Raw genomic sequence first — 15,071 nt, 5'->3', positions numbered from 1 at the left:
TAGAGAGGGAGGGAAGAGAGAGAGAGATGAAGCTCTACATACAATTCTGATGGTTTATTTTCAACACAAAACAGAAAGATCTGAAGAAAATATGATCAAATGTTAATATCTGCCTAATTTTATTTCTAGGTTTCAAGGTGTAATTTAAATTTTTCTCTAACTGGAATGTTTTACAATTAAATCTAAAAATTAAAATAATTCAGAGATATCACAAAAAATGTTCTTTTAAGTATAAAATCTATATCTATTTAGTGTCCTAACTGAAAGATAAAAAAGTATCAGTGATTTTTACCAGTTCAATCATGTATACAATTTGTATGTTACCACCACAAACAATAAATTAACTAAATGAGGTTTTACCTTTTTTTTTTTTTTTTTTTTGAGAGAGCTTGAGTGAGTGAGGGGCAGAGAGGGAGAGAGAGAGAATCCCACAAGGGGCAGAAAGAGAGGGAGAGAGAGAGAATCCCGAAGCAGGGCTCCAGCTCACCTGATATGGGGCTTAAACTCATCCGACATGGGCCAGGACCTGAGCCAAAGTTGGATGCTTAACTGACTGAGCCACCCAGGCGTCCCTAACTACTGTTTAAAATGTAATTTAGAACATGCAAGAAGGAATATAAGTTTTTGAGTTTACGTCAAAATTTGCCAATGACTTAGTGAGTTATCTGAAATAGCTGAAATAGATCACTTAAAAAGATGATCATTTTACAGTAAAAACAATAGTGTTTAAAAAAAGAGCAACAAGAATCCATAATCCTATTACCCTAACAAAAACTATTACATTTATGTATTCCTTTCTAATCTTTTCACAGAATAGTAATATTTTCATAAATAAATCCAACTATTTTTCATGTATTAGATTCAACACCCATATAGTTCTTAATATTCAAATAATATTACACAAATTATAAAAATTATAATCATTACAAATTATTGAATTTTTCATTCAAGTAAATGTAAACAGGGGCGCCTGGGTAGCTCAGTGATCCACAATTCATGGGATCTCAACAGTTCATGTGATCTCACAGTTCATGGGATCAAGTCCCATGTGGGGATTCTCTCCTCCTCTGTCTGCCTCTCCCCCTCTCATACACACATTCTCTCTCTCAAATAAACATCAAAACAAAACAAATGAAGTCAATTTAAACATTTCCTCTTAGACATAATTATTTTATTCTTTTCTGTGATTATAAGCAAAGTTATGATCAGTATCATGTAATATGGACTTTTTGTATTTTAGGTTATTTCATAGACTAGATTCCCAGAAATGGAATACATTTATGAACAAAAACATGTGAATATTTTGTATCTCATAAAATATATGTGGATCTCTCTCTCTCTCTCTCTCCAAGTTGCTTTTGAAGAAGAATGAGTCAATTTGCAATACCATCAGTAGTATCTGAATATCTCTCAAAACTAAAATCTATTGTTACTGTTTGCTATGGATTGAATTGTGTAAATGCCCAAATTCATATGTTGAAATCTTAACCCCAGTACATCAGAATGTGACTTTATTTGCACACAGGAATTTAAAAAGTTAATCACATTTGGGGCACGTGGGTGGCTTAGTCGATTAAGCGTCCGACTTTGGCTCAGGTCATGATTTCAGTTTGTGAGTTCGAGCCCTGCATTAGGCTCTGTGCTGACACCTCAGAGCCTGGAACCTGCTTTGGATTCTGTGTCTCCTTCTCTCTCTGCCCCTCCCCCACTTGTGCTCTGTCTTTGTCTCTCAAAAATAAATAAATGTAAAAACAAATTTTTTTTAAAAAAGTTAATCACGTTAAAATAAGGGCATTAGCCTGGGCTTTAATCCAGTTTGACCAGTATCCTTATAAGATGAGGAATTTTGTGCATAGACAATGCACAGAAGGAAGCTGATGTGAAGATACAGGGAGAACACCATGTAAGCATGAATATGGCCATCTACAAGCCATGGAGAAAGACCTGGAACAGATCCTTCTTTCATAGACCGAAGGTTGAGTCAACCCTCCCAACACCTAAATTTTGGACTCCTAGTCTCTAGGACTGATAGACAATATATTTCTGTCATTTAAGCCACCCAGTGTGTGGTACTTTGTTATCCTAGTCCCAGCAAATGAATACATTGGTTTTTCTGCTAATAATAAACAGTAGACTTATAGAACTCACTATGTGCCATGTATTGCTCTAAGTGCTTTAACATACATATTTCATTGAATCCTTGTATCAACCTTAGGGGATAGGTGCTGCTATTATCTCCCTTTTACAAATGTAGAAGAGAGAGGCAAAGAGAAGTTAAAACTTATCCAAGGGAACACAGCTAGAAAATGAGCAGAGATGGGATTTTTAAGATAGCAAGTCTGCATCTAGCATTGGCGCTTTCATTCACGCTCTGTTGTCTCATGATAATTTAGTAGAGGAAAAATGGTGACCGACTTTAATATGAATTTGTTTGAGTGCCAGTAAGACTGACTGAATGCTTCTCCCATGTTTATTAATGGACTATCCATGTCCTTGGGCAAACTACTTGTCTGCCTCCCCTTCTTATTTCCTGAACTGTGAGCTAGGGATAGAGGTACTAGCCTCTGGAAAATGTTTGCAAAGTAATACACAAAGGCAAGGAGGCTTTTAATTTATCTGATATTAAATATATGACAATAATTGGATATTAAATACATGGCAATAATTGGATAATCAATGGTTAGTGATTTCCCTCTCAGAGATTTAGTGGAGCAAGAGAAACATACACAAAAAGGTACATGGGTTAAAATAACTGTAAAAGGACAGGTTGCTTCAAATGTACAAAAAAAGTACCAAAGAAATCATATTTTTGTAGTTTCTGATGAAATGGCAAAATATCCCAGGCTATGGGATCTCTCCCCAAAATCACCCCTAGAGAAACTACAGAACTGAATGTGAGGTACTGATTTGAAGAATTCACATAATTTTTGGGAGAAACTGACAAAAACAAGTGAAACCTGACCAGCCACTCTTGGGCTTTCACTCTATCTAGGCTTTTAATGTTGTTGTGTTATAAGCTAATGAGATTGCCTCTTTTCAGAGCTGTATGGAGTTACTACTAATCAAGGGAACATGAGCTTATTGAGAAGAAGAAAACATTAGATACCAGATGAATCTAACCACTATAAAAAGAAAAGAAGCAGGGTGCCTGTCTGGCTCAATTGGTAGAGTGTGGGACTTTTGATCTTGGGGTTGTGAGTTCAAGCCTCATGTTGGGTAAGAGACTACTTAAAAATAAAACCTTTAAGGGGTGCCTGGGTGCCTAGGTCGGTTAAGCGTCCTGATTTCAGCTCAGGTCACGATCTCATGGTTCGTTGAGTTTGAGCCCAGTGTCTGGATTTGTGCTAACAGCATGGAGCCTACTTGAGATTCTCTCTTTCCCCCTCTCTCTGTGCTCCTACCCCACTCTATCTCTCTCTCTTTCAAAAATAAAATAAACATTCAAAAAAATTAAAAAGAAAAAAGAAAAACACTTGAAGATAGTGTTCACATCACAATAAAAACAACTATAGCAACTTATAGATCACTTTTTACTAGCCAGTGTTCTGAGAGGTTTCATAAGTAACAAATAAATGAGATTAGCTCATTGAACTAACTCAAATAAATTTGAAGGATGTTTTAGGAGATATGGAAAGAAAAGATGATCAGATTGCACATAAAAGTTTATTGCTGTAGAATATATGAGGACCCCTTGAAATCAACAAGAAAAATACAGGAATGCTAAAAGAAAGATAAAGGCAAAGAACATGAAAGGACAATTTATAGAAAAGGAAACTTTCTAAAAAGGTATTAACATATGAATAATACTCAAATTCACCAGTGATAGGAGAATCACAAGTAACAACAATTACATATTGCTTTACACCCATGAGATTAGTGGACAATGTGGGTGGGCACAGAAGAAGCCACTTTGTTTTTTTTTTAATTTTTTTTTTCAATGTTTTATTTATTTCTGGGACAGAGAGAGACACAGCATGAACGGGGGAGGGGAAGAGAGAGAGGGAGACACAGAATCAGAAACAGGCTCCAGGCTCTGAGCCATCAGCCCAGAGCCCGACGTGGGGCTCGAACTCACGGACCGCGAGATCGCGACCTGGCTGAAGTCGGACGCTTAACCGACTGCGCCACCCAGGCGCCCCAGAAGAAGCCACTTTGATTGTCAGTGGGAATACAGACTGGCATAATAATTATGGAAACAAATTTGGTAGTACTTAATCAAAGAGCATAAGAGTATAGTATATATAGCTCTGATACAGCAATGCTAAGTGAAATAAGCCAGACACAAAAGGACAAATACTGCATGATTCCATGTACATGAGGCATGTAGAATAGTCAAATTTACAGAGGAACAAAGTAGAATAGTGGTTATTAGGGATGAGGGAGGAGGGAATGAGGAGTTATTGTCTACTGGGCACAGAGTTTCAGTTTAAGATGATGAAAAGTTCTGGAGATGGATAGTGATGATGGTTTCATAATAACGTGAATGTACTTAAAGCCATTGTACACTTAAAATGATACATTTTATGGTAAAATGCTAAACATGTTATGTGGATTTTGCTACATACACAAGAAACCTCAATAGTGGAAAAAACCAACACTCCAATTAAAAAATGGGCAAAAGACACAGACATTTCATCCAAAAGAGATACAAATGGCAAATAAGCACATGAATGGATGTTCAATACCATTGGTCATTAGGGAAATGCAAATTAAAACCACAATGGGTAGTGGTGTACCCAACTATCAGAACAGCTTAAAAAAAGTGATTAACGTCAAATGCTGCTGAGGATGTGGAGAAGCTGGATCTCTCAAGTTTGCGGAAGGGAATGTAAAATGGTACACCACTTTGGAAAATAGTTTGGCAGTTTCTTATAAAACAAAATCCATACTTACCATATGACCCAATCACATTCTCAGGCATTTGTCCCAGAGAAATAAAAATTTATGTTCATACAAACACCTGTATATAAATGTTCATATTAGCTTTATTTATATTAACCAAAAAATGGAAATAACCAAAATATCCTTCAACAGATGAATGTTACATCCAGGAAAGAGAATACTACTGAGCAATAAAAAGGAATAAACTACTGATACATGCAACAGCTTGGATGGACCTCAAAGGGAATATGCTTAGTGAAAGAACTTATCTCAAAAATTTACATGCTATATGATTCCATTTATATACATTCTTAAAATGACAAAACTACAGACTCTTAAATACAGAGAACAAACTGAGGGTAGATGGGGGGGTAGGGGAGAGGGGAAAATGGGTGAAGGGAATTGAGGAGGGCACTTGTTGGGATGAGCATTGGGTACTGTATATAAGCCAATGTGACAATAAATTATATTAAAAAAATAAAAAATTAAAAAATGACAAGACTATAGAGATGCAGAACAGATTAGTAGTTGCCAGAGACCAGGGATTGTTGGTGTGACTCTTAAGGGGTAGCACAAAGAAGACATTTCTATATACTGATTGTGGTAGCGATTACATGAAGTTACACATGGGGCAAAATTACACAGAGCCATGCACACACATGTACACACACAAATGAGTTAATATAAGAATGGTGAAAATTGAATATGGTCTAGTTAACAGTATTGAACTAATGTCAGCTTCCCGATTTTGATACTGTATTACAGTAAGATATAGATAAAATAGATAAGATATCCTCATTGGGGTAGCTGGATGAAGGCCTCAGTATACTCTTATGTGTCATTTTTACAGCTTTCTATCAATCTCTAATTCTTTCAAAATTAAAAAGTTAAAATCTACATGCACACAAAGCAGTATATGTTTCACAGAACAATATATAAATATACAGCAAATGTACATGTATTGTATGCCCCGCATGTGTCTTTATATTACTTCCTGTATGGAATGTCTCTAGAGGGAATGGATAATAAAATAAATTGTCATTAGCCTTGCATTGGCTGATGATGATAGTGTGCCATAAAAATAGGAACATGATAAAAGAGGTTAAAAAAGTAGATCTATTTTAACTCTGTAGACAAAGCTTTTTACAAAAAGAATCTTATAAGAGCCTAAGTTACAGAGAAAGATGGTGGACAAAATCCTAGCTCTGCCACTTAGTAGCTGTGTGACTCTGGGCAAGCTACTCTGCTTCGGTCATCTTATCAATACACCTGGGAACAATATAATGCATCCCCAATGTTCTTGGGAGTGTTAAATGGGAATAACATAGGTAAAGTAGTTAGCACAATGCCCATCACATAGTAAGCCCTCATTTATTATGCTTATAAATGCAACCACCAAAATTACCTTTTAAATTGGCTGGCAAAAAGGTACAAAACTAAAAAGATACACAATTTTATCTTTCCTCTAGAAACTAAAACTAAACTGGTGAGATCAGGAACTGTGTTAATCTTTCTCATTGTTATATTTTGAAGTTTCACAAATAAAATATTTGTCAAATACATGAACAATTAGGGGCTCCTGGGTGGCTCAGTCAGTTAAGCGTCTGACTCTTGGTTTCAGCTCATGTTACGATCTCACAGTTTGTGGGATAGAGCCCCACAATGGGCTTTGTGCTGACAATGCGGAATCTGCTTGGGATTCTCTCTCTCTCTCTCTCTCTCCTTCTCTCTCTGCCCCTCCCCTGCTCTCTCTCTCTATTAAAACAAACTTAAAAAAATACATGAATAATTACAAGGTTTAATTCCACCTCATCAGTAAATCTTTACTATGTAAAGTTATGTACCTTCATCCTTCATGTTTCGATCTATCTGTGGCCCAGCATTCCTTTCTCGGAACTGTATGCCCTGCATATGTCTTTGCATTACTTCCTGTATTACTTCAAACAACGGCTGATCCTGTTTGGGATACAATGGATGTTATTTTTGTTAGAAACTGCATTTTTCTTACCTTTTCCCAAATCCCACAACTGTAGTTTTGTGAAAACATATTTTCCTCTGGAAGAGAAATGGGGTGGGACTGGGGAAGGAAGCTCCTATACCCCACATTAAACAGTCAGCCTCTGGCATATGAATGTTTAACATACTGTAGTTTCTACTATTCATGTCTGTGATATGAAATAGTTTGTAATTTTGCTGACACATGAAAATGAATCTTGTGAGTTTGTATAGTTTCTGTTCAAGTGAACTGTGCAGATAATAAATGTATCTAGCTTCTACAGAAGCTACAGAAATCTAAATTGGCATTGCTGTTTTTACGCATCCACATATATAGTAACAGGGATAAATTACATGGTAAAGTGACACTTTAGGTAAAAACTTTTTTTGACAAATGTTCTTTGAATATTTCATGACAAAAATATCATGGGGGCACAGATCTCTGCTAACTTTAAGATGGTTTAGAAGTTCTCCACAATCACATACCAAACAAACTATAATATAAAGGTGGATCAGAAATGGCAAAAGTACATAATCGTTGTACATTATTGACTGGGAAGAAAACCATTCAAAACGTTTATTTTTTCTGCACTGTTCACAAGGTAAGGGCATTGTGGTTTGGTGATCAGGCTCTCTGCAACCTTGTTCACCCTTTCCACTATCTCTTATTACCTTGCAGGTGCCCTACACAAAAAGTCAAACTAGACTCAGCAGCATGTCCTAAATGTGCTTCAATCCACCCTGCACTTTATTTTTCCTTTCATCTTTGATGTTTTCTCACAACTTCCCTCATCTCTGCTGAAATCCTACTCCCCCTTTAAGGTTCAGTTGAGGTGAAATTTTAGCTACTTTATGAAGTCCTCACTAAGAACCAACTACCTATTAGATTCTCTCTCTCTCTTTTATGCATGGCATTTCCTATACACCTTTTTGTAATGACCATAATATGTATATGTTATCTTTTCTACCATGTTGCAAGTTCCTTCCTTGAACTTGAAGTTTGAACTTGCACTTGAAGATAAGAAGCAGTCTTATCACTGCAATCTTTCAAAGTCCTAGCAGGTGCTAAACAAATACCAATACTTGAATTCTTCAGATCTGGATTCTTAATTACATGCACTTTTATATTTTATACACTTTTACAGCTAGAAGTCATTTTTCGGGAAAAAGAAATTATTTTAAGATGATTTTTACCAGTGTGCCGGCAGACAAAGGAGCAGAATCATCTGTAGGATACATTCTGGAAACTGGGCACTTGAGAATGTCTAGGCCATTGGGAACGAATTTACAATAATCCTGAACACACTGTAGCCACCACCACACAGCATCCCGGCAATTGTATCTGGCATAAGTTCCTTCGCCCAGGAGATTAGGAATGAGACCGTGTCTCAGGGTACCAGCAAATGCTAAAATAATATTCCTAAAACAACAGAATTAGGTGGATCATTTGATATGAAAACAATCAGTTAAAAATTTTTAAGTCCCTTTTTGTGACTACTATTATCTGCCCTTCTTTGAAATTTCATGGAGAAGTGGCCATAATATGATACATCAAGCACTGAATTAAAGGCCAGAAACCTTGATCCTAGCCCTGGCTTTTTCTCTGACAATCTTACCTTCTCTGGGATAGTTTTTTTTATCTGTGGATTTAGGGATTGGACTGGGTGGTTTTTAGGGCCCCTCATATCTCTAGATTCTACTTTTGAAATCTGTGGTATTTCAAAATCTAAGTAACTATGAAATGAACTAGCAGATATGAAGAGCAGATATGAAGAGCAAATATGAAGATATGAAGAGCAAAGCAAATATGTAAGAAAATAAATGAGTAAAAGTTGACCTTGAAAATCATGATTTATTTTCAAAAACTGGTAGAGAATACATCTTTTAAAGTATTATTGTACTGTCATATACCAAATGACAACTTCGTAAGATGGCATATTGCATTCTAAAATCTAAGACGTAAGAAATAAGAAGACTGAGATTTAAAACCTAGCATTGCCATCTGTATGACCTAGGAAAAGTCATTTAAAATGTCTCAGTGCTTTTTGGCTAAACCATTTGGAAATTTAATTAGTTTTGTGTCTCAGTTTAATGCCTGTCTCTTAAATAATAGTGCAATAAAAATCCTTCTTATATCCTGCAGCACAAAAGTGTTAGTATGGATAGTGACAGTTCCAATTAATAAAAGGTCAGAATGCAGCAATCTTAGCCATCCAGAACAATGTCACACACTTGAAAGTTGAATACAAAGACTTCTGTCCATGAATATCTCTGCAGAAGGAGGAAGTAGAACTCTCTGTGGTAGAGATAGCCATGTGTCCACCAAAATGGCTTTCCCCCATGTCCCAACCTACTTTAGAGCTGGCTGTGACCAGATTACTGGATTCTAAGGCAAACATGTGAATGGATCTGATGTATGTTAAGTACACAGAACAGGTGCATTTTCCTTAGGCTCTTTCCCTCTTTGCCAGCTGATTGGAGAGTAGTACTCAGAGGCCCTGGGAGATGGTCGATCCTCAAGATGAAGGAGCCTGTATCCTTGAATCACTATGTGGAAAGCTGCCTCCTGAACACCCATTTGGGGCGAGAAGCAAGAAATAAATTTCGTCTGTGAAAAACCATTTAAGTTTATAAAGAAAAAACATTTTTTTTTTAATATTTATTTTTGAGATAGAGAAAGAGACAGAGTGTGAGCGGGGGAGGTGGAGAGAGAGAGAGGGAGACACAGAATCCAAAGCAGGCTCCAGGCTCCAAGCCATCAGCACAGAGCCTGATGTGAGGCTCGAACTCACAAACCATGAGATCATGACCTGAGCCAAAGTCAGATGATTAACCAACTGAGCCACCCATGTGCCCTAAGAGTTTATAATTTATATAGCAGCTAGTACTACCCTAACACATACATTATCCTCTTGGAATCATCTAGATCAGGGTAGGCAACCTTTTTTCTATAAAGGACCAGAAAGTAAATATTTTAGGCTTTGTTGGCCATATATATGGTCTCAATCATGTATTCTTCTTTTTTAAATGACTCTTTAAAAAGGTAAAAATTATTCTTTGCCCCAGGTGATACAAAATAGGCGGTAGGCCATATTTCATTGACCCCTGATCTAGACAGTCATATGTGAAATTGAGAAGGAGAAATTGTTGGTAGTATATAGAAGTGATAATTGAGAGCCCAGATAACAATGAAAATGATAATAATGATTAAAAAATTAACATTTGTGTAACGTATGTGACAGATACTGTTCTAGACGCTATAACTGTATAGCTCATTTAATCTTCACAAAACCCCTGTAGGTTAAGTACTATCACCATTTTACGGAGAGTACAACAAAGATAAATAATGTGTCAGCTGGTAGTTTGGAACCAGGATTAGAACCTGGCAGTCTGGCTGAAACCCAATTTCTTAGCCATTGTGCTGAATTCTGATGTTCCATTTCCTACTTTTTAATCATGGGAATTTAGAGCATTTGGGGAAGAAGCAAACAGCATCCCAAATCTCTACAGCCCCACAATGGTCTCTTTAGTCAATAAGAAATGATCTTATTATATTAGGTTAGCAGGGAAGAATATGATACATTTCAGATGCCTACTTAGAAATTTTCAATTTTAAAAGGATTGAAAACAAAACTTTTGTCATTTGAAGAGGCAATGACAGTTATTTTCTGAATGACATCAAAACAAGTTATCATATAAATGCTTTTTTTGCTGAAAGTTTTAACTTGTAGAGCAGTGCTGTCAAACTTTAGCCTTGGGCTGCTGAAAATCACCTGGAAAACACAGATTTCTACCTGGTACTCTGCCCTCTCTATCCCCACATTCGGAGGTCCAGCATAAGGATCAAGAATTTACATTTCTAACAAGTCCTCAGATGATGGTGACAACTGCTGGTTGGTGGCACTGAATTGTGCTCATTTGAGCAGCACTGCTATAATAGCCTCTCTTTTCTGCCTTTGGTAGTTCCATTCATACGATTGTGACACTAAGAAACACTATTTTAAATCTAAAAAAACATAAAACTGGAGGTTCCAAGGCCTGACAACAGAGAGAGGAAAAGCTGATACTACAATTCTTTCTACAGGACTCAGTGTTCATTATAGAAGGAAAAAAATGATAAAATTCAAATTTTACCTAAAGGTGAATCTGAGTTCTTATAGTTAATTCAGGCATAGAAGTTTTATTCTTTAGTGAGTGATGTTAGTAACATGGTTAAATATTTTTTAGTTTTACTGAAATCAATTAGCAAATGCTGAAGATAACCTGACCTATAACATGAAGGACTAGAACTTAGTAACTTCAAAAATTTTCACTACTTTGAAATTCTGTGATCTTATTAAATGAACATGTATAAAATAAAATAGGGGCACCTGGGTGACTCAGTCGGTTCAGCGTCTGACTTAGCTCAGGTCATGATCTCACAGCTCGTGAGTTCGAGTCCAGTGTCAGGCTCTGTGCTGACAGCTCAGAACCTGGAGCCTGCTTCGGATTCATTCTCTCTCTCTCTCTCTGTCTCTCTCTCTCTGCCCCTCCCCCCTCATACTCTGTTTCTTTCTCTCTCTTTCTCAAAAGTAAATACACATTAAAAAATATTAAAAAAAAAAAAACACCTAAGGAAAACCTACCTCCCAACTGTTACAAATAGTTGGCAAGGAGGAAGGTTTGAAGAGCATGTGAAAAACATTTAGACACAAACTTGTGCTCCAACTCTTTGGAGATCTCCTACCTGGCCTCCAAATAGCGTCCAGTAATCAGCAGTAGACCTCTCAGTGCAATAAAAGTATCCCTTCCCCAGCAGCGGAAAATACCAGAAGAAAAATGAGGTAAACCTAATAGAAAACACAACAAAGTAATATATTAATAATACACCCAAGCCCCTATGAACTCCATTACTATAGGCCAGTTGCTTTAAGCGTGGGGGACAAGAATAAGCTATAGGGAGTCTGCAAGCCCTCTAAAATTATATGCAAAATGTGTGATGTATTTATACCTACATCAACTTTTGTGTGATGAGGTTCCATATTCTTATTACTTTCTTAAGGGAATCCATGATTTTGAAGATATTAAGAATCAAGGACGAGAGGGATACTTACCTGAATTGATTAGAATGTGAGTCTTTAAACTTTAAAGATAAACTTTCTTTTAATAAGTTAAAGCTAAATTGAAAACAGAGATCTAGTATTTAACATATAAACAAACAATACAGTGTTAATTATATATATATATATTTTGAGTAACACAAGTGGGAAAGTTTAATAAAGTGAAAAGTACACTCTCTAGATATGAGAACAGATAAGCTCAAGAAAAAGACAGCTGCGCCATATAATGTTAATGATATATTTGAAAAGATTCCACCTGCAATTTAAAGGTAAGAAATTACTCTAAATACAAAATGATTACCTTACTGATATATAATTAAATATGTTTATTAATCGATCAGTCTAGAGACAAACTTTAATACCAAATTTCCCATTGATTCAAAACAACTTAAAAGTGTTAGACTTTGTTAGCCAGTTTTTATAAATGAAAATAAGGATTTCAGGTGCTAAATAACTTGAACATTCTAGGTAACTACAGCCTTTATGCATGAGATAAGATAGGGTGATTGATGGATAAAATCTACAACTTTTAGATTGAGTTTGGTTTCTTATAAAACAAGTAAAGAATATATTGTTATCTTTATTGGTACCAAAAACAATGATCAGTGAAAAGTAAAGGAAATTAGCATTCCACTCAAAAAAAGAACTATGCTAAAGCATAAATGCAACACATTTTTCAGGAAGGGAAAACTAAGGACATAAAATGTACACATAAAATGCTCCAGGCTCTGAGCTGACAACACAGAGCCTGATGGGGGGCTTGAACTTATGAACTATGAGATCATGACCTGAGCCAAAGTCAAATGCTTAACTGATTGAGCCACCCAGGTGCCCCATTACCTTTTTAGTTTCTATTTTTATTTTACACTGTACAAGATTATATCAGATATCATAACATATCAATATACCAGTTATGATACCAGTATATCAGTATATTTATTTTGGGAGTGCTTAACAATAGCAGTGCATAGTCAAGAATGTTGAGATCACTATACTGTGCAATAGGCTTCTAAGCAGTGGGCTTTAAAACCAAATTCTGCATATCATTTTTTTTTCCACAATGACCCAGTTCAGTTTCATGAGCATCTGCATGAATTCACAGGGGAAATTAAGTACCAGGAGGATATGATATTGAGTGAAAATCTAAAACATGATTATATAATTAAAACATTCAGAGGATTCATATGATCATTCTAAATGAAAAGTTAATTTCTTTTTTAGTTGTCAGGTCTTAAGAAGTCTTTTTTCTTGGTCTGAGTAGATGCAAATTTAAGGGTAAACAGAGTAAATCACATAACTACTATTATTTTCATCCTGCAATTTGGTATTTTTCAGTTTAGTTTGGAAAGTTTTAAATTCAGTGGTGTTAAGTATTAAGCACTTTCTAGAAATAGCTTGAAAAAATTAAAAAGAAAATAAAAGCCTGTTCTTTAGCCTATTTTGCTTACTGAGATTTGTTTCTTGATTCAGGTTTTAATACTACTTGCAGGAAAGGATGCCAACAAATAGAGTTGAAAGAATTTTATTGCAATTAGACACATAATAAAAATTATTTAACATTTGTTTTGTGTTTTGTAACATGTAGAGGATCTTCCTATTATCTTTTGGTAATTTGCAAGGTTGAGTTAATTTTTTTAACTGTTTATTTTTTAGAGAGAGAGAGAGAGGGAGACAGAAAGCAAGCAGGGGAGGGGTAGAGAGAGAGGGACACACAGAATCAGAAGCAGGCTCCAGGCTCTGAGTTGTCAGCACAGAGCCCGATGTGGGGCTCGAACTCACGGCATGGACCGCGAGATCATGACCTGAGCTGAAGTTGGATGCTCAACCAACTGAGTCACCCAGGTGCCCCTTGAGTTAATGTTTTAAATTGGGAAAGAAGTATAATATAATGTAAAAGAGTAGTAAAACAAATCTGATAAAAAAAAAATACAAAATACTCAGAGTTGGAAAAAATAGAAACATGCAGAAGAAAAGGATTAATGAGCCACAATGAAAACACACAAATAAGTGTCTGTTGCACAGTATTTATTAAATAGTAAGCACAATTGTTAGTTTTACAAGTGAATAGCTATGGAATTTTACTAAGCAGTCACATAAAATCTTGGGTAACATCATGAGTTTTTTTAAAAAATTAGTCATTTCCCCATAGCTTTTCCTCTTTGAAAAAATATTGACTGACACATTTTAACCTGTATGTAATTTCTTACCTGCAGCTAGAGATACACAATATTGCTCCTTTTCTTTTGTGATCTCATTTAGCCTATATGGCACATCCATGAGTGAAGGTGAAAGACGTGGCAGAGAAGGGCACTTTCCTACTCCACACATTTGCACTGATCCCAGTGAAAGGTGTTTCACAAAGGTAGAACCATTCTGAACAAAGCTGTAACAAAGTGACCGAGTTTAAAATATTTGTAGAGGGGCACCTAGGTGGCTTAGTCAGCTGAGTGTCTTACTCTTGATTTTGGCTCAAGTCATGATCTCATGGTTCGTGAGATTGAGCCCTGAGTCAGGCTCTGTGCTGAGCCTGCTTGGGATTCTTTCCCTTTCTCTGCCCCTCCCCTTCTTGTGCACATTCTCTCTCTTTCTCTCTTTCCTCTCGAATAATAAATACACTTAAAAATATTATTTGTAGAAATGCAAAATTGTGGTGTTCATACCACATACTTGAAATCTACTCTCAACAGATCTTAAGTGTACAATGCAATACTGCTATTTACAGGCACAATGGTACACAGCACATTTCTAGAACTTACTCATCTTGCATACCTACTATTTCAAAATTATTTAGCAGTGTCATTTTATTTGGTTACTTTCAAAGTCTCTCTACGCAGATGTGTAAAAATGGTAATACTAGTTGAAAACATTTTCAATTTGGTTAGATTTCAGAACTGCTTTCATTTTACCCAATATTACAAATGGCTTTAAGTCCATGACCTTGTTGTGCCAAATGGAAGGAAGGGCTGAAGTTCTGTTCTTTCTGAAATTATGCCCAAATCAATTTGGTGGCTCTTCAGTGGCACATTAGATCTGTAATTTCATTTTAGGGAAATTCATCACTAAAGGCAGATTTCATTCATAATAACGGAATAATTT

The 15,071-nt window shown here is 36.0% G+C and overlaps 1 protein-coding gene across 4 annotated transcripts in view; it reads right to left on the bottom strand.

Moving 5' to 3' along the window:
* The window catches only part of AGL (amylo-alpha-1,6-glucosidase and 4-alpha-glucanotransferase), an 83,588-nt gene that overhangs the window by 16,523 nt on the left and 51,994 nt on the right, over positions 1-15,071 (bottom strand). For all 4 annotated transcript variants that reach the window (XM_086717655.1, XM_086717657.1, XM_086717656.1 and 1 more), the window contains 4 exons: positions 14,183-14,358; positions 11,603-11,705; positions 8,071-8,296; positions 6,726-6,837 (listed from right to left, as the gene is read on the bottom strand). In XM_086717655.1, the coding sequence (XP_086573781.1) occupies positions 6,726-6,837; positions 8,071-8,296; positions 11,603-11,705; positions 14,183-14,358 (617 nt within the window). The remainder of the gene's footprint in view (positions 1-6,725; positions 6,838-8,070; positions 8,297-11,602; positions 11,706-14,182; positions 14,359-15,071) is intronic.

This window comes from Puma concolor, chromosome C1 (genome assembly GCF_028749965.1).
Source record: "Puma concolor isolate L17-30 chromosome C1, mPumCon1.1.hap2, whole genome shotgun sequence".
NCBI classification, from domain to species: Eukaryota; Metazoa; Chordata; class Mammalia; order Carnivora; family Felidae; genus Puma; species Puma concolor.
The sequence above is the reverse complement of the archived record's forward strand: the minus strand, read 5'-3'. Positions and strand labels throughout refer to the sequence as shown.